We start from the raw sequence: 11,942 nt of genomic DNA, 5'->3' as shown, positions 1-11,942 counted from the left end.
TGGAGAAATAGAGGAAGAGGATAAGGTCGGTTGGGTATACATGATTCTCGAACGATTATGAACACCACGGCCCCAAGTTGGGCGCCAAATTGTTTTGGTCAAAAATTGATCAAGTAATATTCAACCAAATTGTATGAGAGGCTGTGGTGTTTAAGGTAATAAATGTAACATCCGTAAAATTCAAGCCAGTTTAAAACTTTTTAAACAATCCAAAAACCAAGATTTATTACAAAATGTTTTCAAAATAGTTTCATATCAGAGTATCCCAGAAATCCAAATCAAAATATGAGGAAGTGTACGGTCATGCCTTCGCCTTCCCGCGGTCATCAGAAGGACCTGAAACAACAATCAATAAATTCAAGCTTGAAGGCTTAGTGAGTTACCCCCAATATACCCATATACACAATAATACACATAACATAACAAACAAACATCATACCCCAGGCCCTCAACCATCGGGTTGGAATGCCAACATACTATGGGTCCAATCATCCTCGGGATGGAATACCCATGGCCCACAACCATCGGGTTGGAATGCCCACATATTATGAGTCCAATCATCCTCGGGATGGAATACTCTCGGCCCACAACCATCGGGTTGGAATGCCCACATACTATGAGTCCAATCATCCTCGGGATGGAATACTCTCGGCCCACAACCATCGAGTTGGAATGCCCACATACTATAAGTCCAATCATCCTCGGGATGGAATACTCTCGGCCCACAACCATCGGGTTGGAATGCCCACAACCAAACAAACATGTGCACCTATATCAGATAATCATATAACAGTCTACAGAGACAACATACTAGGGTCCAATCATCCTTAGGATGGAATACCCACAACTACCAATCAAGCATGTGCACATATAACAAGTAATCACATAACAATCATCCTACCACAACTGCCATCCGACTCTCCCTTGGTACCAGTTAGTTATTGCTTGAACACTATCACATACCTCATGACTTAAACAACCCTAGGCTAAAAGATTCAATTCTACAACGGTTGGAATCAGACAAGAGTTGCACAGCAGAACCAAATCCTCTAGCCTAGGACCATTTAACCCATGAAGTATGTGACTAAACGCATTCACTCAATAACTAACTCACACGCGAAAGAGTCACACAACAGTCACCTGATCTAAAGTGGACTAGGCATAGCAACATCCTATCTACTAGGATACCAATCTAACAGATCATAACCGCACATAATCATAGATAACCAGGATAACAATCTTGAGGGACCGGCCTTAGTGCCGTAGACCCTGTGAGTATAGTGAGGAGAACTCACCTCGCAATGTCGAACTATAGTGATAAGATCAAATTCCCGGATCACAGCCACGAACTCCACCACCTATAACCATCATTGGACCAAGTCCATCAAAATCCCAAATTACCATAATGCCCTCAGAAGTCAAACTTGGTCAATCCTTGGTCAAGGTCAAAGTTAATGGTCAAGGTCAACAGTCCATGTTGACCTAACTCGTCGAGTCCAACTACTGACTCGTCAAGTTCCTCCAGAACTTAGCAAACCGCGAAAACCCGAGTCAACTCGTCGAGTTGCCAGGCAACTCATCGAATCCATGCAATATCCAGAATATCGGGGAAAACCGTAACCACTCGTCGAGTCACCTCATTGAATCGTCGAGTTCATGCAGAATCCAGAAAACGGGGAAAACCTGTCTCAACTCGTCGAGTTGGATACCCAACTCATCGAGTTCCTTTAGCCAAAACGCATCCAGTCCATTCCAGTCAAGTCCAGAGCTCCAAACTTCAGATCTAGCTTCCTAAGGTGATGTTACCATGTAAAGTTGCCAACTTTACGTGCATCCAAGGCCTTAAGAGGCTTAAAAAACCAAAACTAAGTCCAAGATGAGGTTTAGGACATGAAGAAGGGCCATAACTTGCCAAAGTCGGAAACTTTATATCCAAGTGGGCCTAGGGCAGTCCAGATCTGGAACCATGTCCTTGTGACAAGTCCAAATCCGAAAATGACTCCAAAATGCCCTAGAAATGACCATTTTCTTTCACAAGGGGAGATTTAAGCAATGAAGTGTCAAGGTGGTAACTTTATACCTCAAGCTTGCTGCCACAACAATGGAGAGACCATATCTACAAGCTCCTCCTTGTTCCAAGCCCTCAATTCCTCAAGAAATGTTCCAAACACACTCTCTTTTAACCTCACACACTAAAAAATGGAGATTAGGTCGCTTAGGGTTCTTTTCTGGTCGTGAAGATGGCAAGGGAGGCTGAGCAGGAAAGTTAAGGACCTTTAAATATGGTGCAAACCCTAAAAATTAGGGTTTTCACTTTACAGCTCCTACTCGTCGAGTTGGGTCCTCTAACTCGTCGAGTAGGTCCTAAAAATCACGCGGCTAGTTTGGTCTCTACTCGACGAGTTGGGCCTACCAACTCTTCGAGTTGTCCTTAAAATGTTACTATAAAAGCCTTAAACTTATATCGGGAAATCGGGATGTTATAATAAAAAGTATCGAATATTGATCAAAGTGAGACAAGTGAGTTACAAAGAAAGCCCTTGATCCTTTATAGGATCTCCAACATAAAACCTTGGGAGGTGGTAATGATCATCTGCCTTGTTTGTTTTTATTGATATGAATGTGAGATTATAGAAATGATGAAGATAATATGAGTACAAATGTAGTAATATAGTTGATATTGTCTATAATGTGTGTATTATAGGTGTATTTATAGTCTAGACTATATAACAATAAGTCCGATATTTTGGGATCCTCTTGAATGAGCATATGCACGTTGTTTGACTTGTTATTCACGAGTATTAATCCTGATTGAAGCGATTCTTCGTTGAGAATGAGTCTCATATAGACCAATACTACATATGTGAGAAAAAGAAATAGAAATATGACCGTTATGAGTGTTAGGAAATAATAATAACAATGGTCAGGATCTTGAGAAGGATTCGGGATCCTGAAAGATCTTGAAGATCCGGGATCCTGAATAGGGTTGAGGATATTGACCCTAACAATACTACACGATATAATGAAATATAAAATAGACAACTATATTAGCACGACCAACATGTATGGTCGGGTAGGTCTATCGATTTTTATTTTTTGATTTTCAAATTATAATATGAAGTTTCCATTTAATTATTTAAATAGTTAATATCATAAAAGATTATGTTTTTTTTGAACCGGCAAATATAATATATAATCTACTCCTAAACTAACACCTAAATCCACCTACGTCCACGACGGGACTTGAACCCTCGACCTCTAGGAGGGAGGACACCACCTGATACCGCTGGGCTAGAAGCCCTTTGGTATAAAAGATTATGTATATTGGTTTTTTTTGGTTTATTTAAAAAACCTTCAAAAATGTTATAAAAACTCTCGCCCATCATTTCATCTATTCAAACATCTAATCATTAGTTTCTTTTTAATTTCTTTTAATAAAACTAAGATTGTTGGGTATGGATCACACCTATACCCACGCCTCATCATCATCTTCTTTCTTTTTCTTTCCATCACATTTTTTTGGGGTGGTCTTCCAAACCTTCAACTGCGTTGTGAGGCCAAGAAAAAAGGAAGAAAGAAGAAACACAGAGAAAGGAATAAAGAAGAAACGGGTGTTGCCCTTCGTTGCTGTTACCACGCCTAGGTAACACCTTATATCGTAACGGGAGTCGGGGGTGGTGTTCCCAGTGTTATACTGACGTTTTACGACGTCCACTTCATCATAACGGGAGTGAGCATTGCCCACACCGAGCACTTTAAGGGTTTTCTAAAGTTGGCGGGAGTGTTGTCACTCTTACCACACTCACTTCACTGTCAAGTAAGCATCACGTCGGTTTTTACCACAAAAGTATAGTTTCTTTGTCACAAACAAGGAGTGGTACCAAACTTTTTTTCAATAATTTAATTTAAACAAAAACTTTAAGTTTAATAAAAAAAACATAACATTTCATTACTTAAAAGTTCAAAATCATTACATTTCATTACTTAAAAAAGACATAACATGTAAAAAAATTCGAAAAACTTAGGAAAAAAGACTAGTAATTAGAGACATACAAGCTAAAAAAACCATCAGAGTTTTTGAAAAAAGAAGGGAGTGAAAGATAACATTAAATTGATTGAAATTTGATAAATTAAGGGATGATATGTATTATATATAGGTAACATTTTTTTTTTTGAATTTTTGACTATTAAAACGTTTAAGAGATGAGAAAAGCAAACCCCAATCCGTGACCGATTTCTATCGTTGTGCGGCCAAATTGTACCCCCGCTCCCTTGAGCCTAAAAAGCTCGCATTTAAAAAAAAATTCTTATCCAATCAAACATTTAATCACTAATACTTTTAATCTTTTATTTTTATTTTGATAAATTTACTATAGATTTGGTGTAAATTACTTTTATTTTTAAATCATATTATTATTTATTATTTATTTATGTATTTGTCTTTATTTTTTTATTTAAAAATCTTTTAAATTCTTTACGTTTTTATTTAAATATATATTTAAATTTATTTTTTTATTGATGTTTTTTTCTCTTATTTTTATTTTTTTAATTTTTAACGTTTTGTTTGTTACATTATTTAATTAATAACTTTTTAACATTTTGTTTGTTTTTTATGAAACCGGATTTTAAAAACCGAATCATCGGAATCCTTAATTTTTCTTTTACAAGTTAGTAATGTTTTTTTTGAAAAGCGTTTTTATTAAGTCTTGGTAATGTTTTTTTATAAAGTTTTATTTCGCACTTAAGAATACTTTTAAACTTTTGACATTTTATTGGTTTTGTAAAAAAATGTTCATTTACAATGACTTATTGTTATATTTTTAGAAAATTAAATTAAAATTTATATTAAAGCAATTGAATAAATATTGATTCTAAGATATCCCCAATGGGGTTCTTCCAAGAGCTTAACGGGTAAAAATTGTGATGTAACATTCAATGTATTGTATGGGTAAAAAATGGTGATGTGACATTTAATGGATTAAAAATCAATTGCTCGTAGAGTGTATTAAATGGATGGTTCAATATCCATGGAACCAAATAATATATATATATATATATATATATATATATATATATATATATATATATATATATATATATATATATATTCAATTTAATATAACAATTTATGTTGAATTTTTTTTTTCTTTCTTAATTTAATATAACAATTTATATTGAAAAGAAAAAACATCATAAATGGTCCCTGTGGTTTCCCAAAATCTGAAGTTTAGTCCTTATGGTTTAAAAACCTCATAGATGGTCCCCGTGCTTTCAAAACTTTTGACGATTGGTCCTTATTGCTAACTCCGTTAAGTTTGCCCGTTAACTGAAGGGTATTTTTGTCATTTCACTACCATAGGGACCATTTATGATGCTTTATCTTATTTTTTTGGAAAAAAAAAGAAAAAATGGGTCTCTCTCTTTCTTTCTCTCTCTCTCTCTCTCTCTCTCTCTCTCTCTCTCTCTCTCTCGGGAGTACGTATTCTTCAAACTCACAAGAAAAGAAACGAACTTAAATCCATTCATCTTCACGTCTTCTTCAAACACAGACACACATACAAAGCCCTAAGTTTGTACTTGAAATGACCACCAAGGGAAAAAGAAAGGGCATCGTTGCAGCTCTAGAGTTAACAAAACCGAAGAAGACGAACAGAGAAAGACGGCGGTGACTCCGGAGTGTATATGTATCTCTCTACCTCGTCGTATCTGCCAATCGTATCTGCTTAGATCTAGCCCTAACCCTAAACTTGATTCAAAGTTCGTCTCCACAACCGAGATCAGAAGACGAGGCGATATTTGAAGGTGAGATGACGATTTTAGAGTGTATGTGTGTGTCGATTTATGGAGACCTTGTTAAATTTGGGTTTTTTTATGCTATCTCTGATCCTCATCTGTTTAAGAAAATCGAGATGAACATAAGGTTAATTGTGGAATACATGGATTTTTTGGGTTTTTTTTTTAATGTGAGCTCTGATCTTCAGCCATTGTGTAATCCTGATATTTCTTTCCCCTGATTTCTGGCTTTTGAATGTTAGCTCCGAGATGTACATAAGATTAATTGTGGAAATATGGAGTTTATGTGTTATTTGATATTTCTTTTACTCGTTTCCAATTTTGGTGTTAAATCTTTAATGAAATAGATTAACTGTAAATATGATGCTTGTGTATGTGTATTTGTGTTGAACTTGGTTTAAATCTTCATTTGGTTCCTCAGATCTTCATATTTTCCATCATTGTATGTATTTGTATGAATCCGTAAGAGAGAGGGTGTGTATTTGTTTTGAATTTGGTTTGAATCTTTATAAAAAAATCATCTTTGTATGGATGTGTATGAATCTGGAAAAGAGAGAGGACGTGTACTTGTTTTGAATTTGCTTCGAATCTTCATCAGATGGTGGTGTTACCGGTGTTAATGGGTGGTGGTGGTATTTTCTTTTTCTGAAAATAAGAACGAGGAAGATGAGTTCTGAATTTTTTTATTTGACCGGAGCTGGTAATGGTGGTGGTATCCGACAGAAGTAGTGGTGATCTGTGGTAGTGGTGGGTTTCGATTGTGTTTTCCGGAGAGAGAGAGAGAGAGAGAGAGAGAGAGAGAGAGAGATTATATATTAAATAATTATATTTAGGTTTTTCTTTTTTTTAAAAAATAATTGAAAATATCAAAAATGGTCCCTGTGGTGTGAAATGACGAAAATGCCCTTCAGTTAACGGACAAAACTTAACGGAGTTAGCAATAAGGACCAATCGTCAAAAGTTTTGAAAGCACAGGGACCATCTATGACGTTTCTAAACCACGGGTACTATACTTCAGATTTTGGGAAACCACAGAGACCATTTATGATGTTTTTTTCTTAATATTATTTATAAAAAAAATAAAATGATAATATGGCAATTTATTGAACTCCTAAGAGTTTAATAAAATATAGAGATTAATAGGTTAAAGGGTATAGTTACTGAAATTATGATGTGACAATCTATTGTACTCATAAGAGTTCAATGCATTCGAGATGACCTAACAATTATGATTGAAGCCTATACGCCATTTTTCTATATATTTGACATTTTTATTTAAATTTGTAAAAGAAGTAAAAATTATATTAATCTTTTTTATTATATACTTTTTGTTAACATAAAATAAAATTAGTCATAAGGTTTAGGGTTTAGAGTTTGGCCACGTTACTAACAACCCGCGCCACATCAACCTTTAAAGATAACCGATAAATATGTACCGAAAAAATGAAAATGTTCCAGTACATCACACAATCTGGTAAAATGGCTAACACAAAAGAAGTAAATTTCAAGTTTGGTAACAAGAATGCACAAAACAAGTACTCGTGAGAGTAAAAAGGTTTATTAGAGACTAAGTAAATTCTTTTACTGACTTAGAACTCTTTATAAGTTTGGCTATATATAAGTAAACTGGTGAAACTTTATAACTCATAAGATCTAGAGTATGAAAAAATATCCATAGATATATTTTCACTACAAGTTGTTGGCAAGCATGCATGAGGATTTTGGAACATTGGTGGTCTAGAGTTCTTTAGCAGAGTGTAAAACTGGCTCATCTTTTCGTTCTTGTGTACCAGGGTCGTCAAAAGTAGGATAAGACATATCTGTTGCTATGGCGCAGTACCCCTCCGTATAGTCAACTCGACGTAACATTTTTATGTATCCCTTGTCTCCCCATCCTTCTCCCCACGAGTTCTTAATTATCCAGTACTTGGTTCCATCTGGAGCCGTATCATATCCAACCGCTACTACTGCATGTTGCGGTTTCTTACCACAATCCGCGGTCATAACTCCCTGTAAAATCAGTAGTATTAATTAGTTAATCAATTTTCATGAAATTATATATAAGTAAGTTTTCATGGTTTACCTCTTTATACAATCAAAAAGCGTCATTAATAAAAACCGCAACAGATACAGGCTGGTTTGCAACTGCATTCTCTAGTAAGTTCTCTTCATTCCACGGCACATACTCAAATCCATGACATTCTACTGCAATATCCTTCTCCTGTACGTACGTACAGGTGGAGATGAGTTTGAATGAATGAACTATTAGTTAGTACTCCATTAAAGTCGATCGAGTGTATTTATTACTTTTTCGAGTTTGCAAGGCTCCTCTTTAGCTACGTAAGGGTAGTTCTTCATTGTAGTTAGCCCTCCGTTCTTGGAAACGTAATGAAACGAATCTGTCATTCTCCCCCCGCTACATCCACCCAGATTACCACAGTCGACAAGTTCTTTTGGTGATAATTCTACTAGCTCTTTTTTTTGTATGGCCACGTACATTCCTTCCAGCGTACATGTTGCTGCAAACGCATAGCAACTTCCTGCATGCATGTACGTAATATCAAACATATCAAATCTGAACCTTAATTAATTACTTATATATATAGGAGTATTTATTAAATCAGCACATTGTCCTTGATCCTTGGTAGGGCCTACGGCGCCAAGGGTTCTCCAGTCAATTGCAGGAGGGGGGGGGGGGGGGGGGGGGGGGTGAAATTACGATATCTGAAAGGCCACGGGGACTCTTTGAGTTTCTTTGGACGGGGGGCGGCTTTAAACCCAGTATGCTTGCTCATAACCTCTTCGTGACTCATTCCGGCGAACCGATTCATCTCTAATTTATAGGGCTTGTTGGCCTTGTTTGTAGAGTGAACGCGTTCCAGGTTAGCCTTGAAGTTGCTGTATTGCAGCTTTTTGTCTTTCTCGCTTATACTCTCCAAATTGTGGTGGCTCCTCCACCTCTCGAACATAGCCGACTTCCCCTCCCCCGTTAGCACCTCTTTATCATCATATGTGAATCCCTGCACAACCACCCCTAAACACCAAACTAACGTAAGTGAAAACAATATTACATTGCATTTTTCCATTTCTTGGACTAAAATTAATTAAGTACGAATGATCGGAGATGAGATTCAGATCACGTATATAAAGAGAGATAAGTAGATGAGAGGAGGTCAAGCATGCATGCACATGAAACATGGTGAACCCTTACACGTGTGTACCCCTGAATTTGTTGCTGCATATTTAGTCGAGTCTAAATAAATAGGAAAATTTGTTGCGACTTAATTTTTCTGTATCACCATTCACCAATATAACTTATCGGCTGATAAAGTCCGTCTGAAATAGCGATGTTTTCTGACGGAATCCCCCCAATATATATATAACTCTAAATAGTTTTTTTTACTGTTGTAAAGATACCTCAGATTATCAATTTTCTTTCCAAAACAGGAAGTTGCTGTTTGGTTTTGGAATTTGTTTCGGTTTGGTTTTTCGGGAAAAAAATCGATTTTTTAAAGTTCAATTGCATACAAAATTATGATTGGTCTAAACTTAATCTTTTATTAAAGATAAATTAAATTTTTTTTTACTTTTTGTTCCTACAAATCTTACCCAATTAAATGATAACATATGTGACATGTAATGCTCATTTAATGATATTTTAGTATACTAATGTCCATACAACCAATATTATATGGCTTATTATTTTTACATTCCACTCTCAAACACTAATGTCCATACAACCAATATTATATGGCTTATTATTTTTACACTCAACTCTCAAACACTGCAAGCTAGGCTATTTTTACTTCTTTTTTATTGGAATGATTGACTAATATTTATTAGCTTTTTGACTGTATTTTCCACGACTATTTTCAAGAAAGCTATCACAGTTTTTCATACTTAATTTTCTATTTTCCAATGAATGAAAACACAAAATACCATAACTAATAATTAAATTTATATTGTCTATAAGTTTATTTATTTAATCTAGTAAACTTAATACAAGCTAAATTTATATTGTCTTCGTCGGAAAATAGTCTTCGGAGTCGTTGTTCGTCGGAAAATGGTAAGTTCTCTCTTTCCAACTTCGTATCTTCATTTATATATGTTGTTCGCCGGAGGCTGCCATCCGATGACGGTGGAGGTAATAAAGCCATCCGGAGTTGTTGTTCACCTGAGGCTGCCATCCGTCGCCGTATCTTCATTTGAGTTCTCCGGCTTGCTGGCGGCAATGCTCCGTCGAGAAAGAGAAAGGAACGTGCCACAAAGAAGCTGATTTGTGAGAAAACTATGGTTCTCCGGCTTGTTTGTTGGCGGCAATGCGGCGGCGACATAATGGCCAGCCAAATCAAAAATCCAGCGAGATGGATCATGTGAAAGAGAGATCCGTGATATAGAAACTGATTTGTGAGAAAATTAGGGTTTTATATATATATATATATATATATATATATATATATATATATATATATATATATATATATATATATAACAAATGGGTTGGTAATGGACTAGGCTCTTGGGCTGAATTTGGACTAAGATTTTAGGTTCCTAGTATTCAGAATTTTCTATTGGAGTTGAAAATTTTATTAATTTCTAATCATCTATTTTTTTTTAAAAAAAGGTTATTAATAATATAATTTTTTTAAATAAAATTTAGATTATTAATCAACATTTTTAATTTGTTTTTTTATTTTTGCAGGAAAAAATTGGAGAATATTTCGGAAATTTAAACCGACCAAGTATATCTTTAATCCAATTATTTACTTATGTGTAATTAAATGATGTATTTTATTGATATTTTTTAACATGAGTTTTTTTTTCTCAATTATTAGTTCTTTAGATCTCGTGGAGATTTAATGACTTGGGTGCAAAATTGGGCACGTTCACAATGTTATGTTATTGTCACTAAACGATCAAAGGCAATAACTAAGGACTTCATTTTTATAAAATAGTACTTGGTTGTGATCGTGGTGGTATAGCTAGAAATAAAGACGATGTTTGGAAGTTAAGGGTCGTACGTGACGAACACAATCACGAACCATCAATGTACATGGAGGGTCATCTTTTTGCAATGCGTTTGTCGGATAAAGAAGCTCATTTGGTGTAAGATTTGACAGAGTTGGATGTGAAACCGCGAAATATTTTGCCAACACTAAAAGCGCAAAATCAAAATAATGTGTCTTCATTGAGAACTTAATTTTGTCCAAAAGTTGGGAAGATCTCGGCGTGAAGGTAGAACCCGATGCAGAATGTTATGCACATTTTGCAAATTAAAGGGTACAACTTACAGTATCGTGTAAACACGATTACTAACGAGTTAGAAGAGCTATTTTTTATTCATCTAACATCATTGAAGATGTGTCAAGCATTTCCATATGTGGTGTTGATGGATGCTACATATAAAACAAACAAGTATAATCTTCCTTTTCTAGAAATTGTTGGTGTCACTTCTACTAGCAAGACGTTTTCCATAGCCTTTGCATTCATGCATAATGAAAAAACGAGCAACTATATATGGGCATTGACTTGTTTGAAATCGACGGTTAACTATTCTTTTTTCCCTCGTGTTATCGTCACCAATAGAGTTTTGGCATTGATGAAAGCGCACGAAGATGTTTTTCCAAAAAGTAATCATTTACTTTGTAGGTGACATATATTCAACGATATAACAAAACATTTAATACAACGAATCAACCACAAAAGATGTGGGATTCTCTTCATCTAAAGTGGAAGAAGTTAGTAGAATCTCCAACGCCAAATGCATGCATGCAATATTATGCAGACCTTCAAACATTATTGTCTGAACATGCAAGTATTATTCATATATTTGTTGAAGCCTTAATTTCTTTAACAATTACTGTTTGATTATCTTTATGCTGAAAGATTTGTATCGTTGTTGACTAACAAGCATGTCAATTTTGGAAATTCAACAACAAATAAAGTCGAGAGCCAACACACTAAGCTGAAAAAACACCTGGAGTCTGCGACATGTGATTTGGATAAATTCATACATGTTATTGGAAAAGTTGTACAATCACAAGAAATCGCTATCAAAGAAACTTTCACACGTTGCGTAATCACTTATATGCCAAGGTTTAAGGATCAGATATTCGAAGTACTGCGAAAACGTGTTTCAGTGTATGCTA

At 35.3% G+C, this 11,942-nt stretch overlaps 1 protein-coding gene across 1 annotated transcript; it reads right to left on the bottom strand.

Annotated features, from left to right (window-relative positions):
* Positions 1 to 7,530: 7,530 nt before the first annotated feature.
* On the bottom strand, positions 7,531 to 10,127 carry LOC145127043 (vignain-like). The gene is made up of 5 exons (XM_079062295.1): positions 9,797 to 10,127; positions 8,513 to 8,827; positions 8,101 to 8,333; positions 7,913 to 8,014; positions 7,531 to 7,803 (listed from the first exon to the last, which is right to left on the bottom strand). Exons 1-5 carry the CDS (start codon positions 10,125 to 10,127, stop codon positions 7,531 to 7,533), a joined length of 1,254 nt encoding a protein of 417 aa, XP_078918421.1.
* Positions 10,128 to 11,942: the final 1,815 nt, after the last annotated feature.

The sequence above is a fragment of the Lactuca virosa genome, chromosome 7 (genome assembly GCF_052849685.1).
Source record: "Lactuca virosa cultivar CGN04683 chromosome 7, Lactuca_virosa_CGN04683_v6, whole genome shotgun sequence".
Classification (NCBI taxonomy): domain Eukaryota; kingdom Viridiplantae; phylum Streptophyta; class Magnoliopsida; order Asterales; family Asteraceae; genus Lactuca; species Lactuca virosa.
The sequence above is the reverse complement of the archived record's forward strand: the minus strand, read 5'-3'. Positions and strand labels throughout refer to the sequence as shown.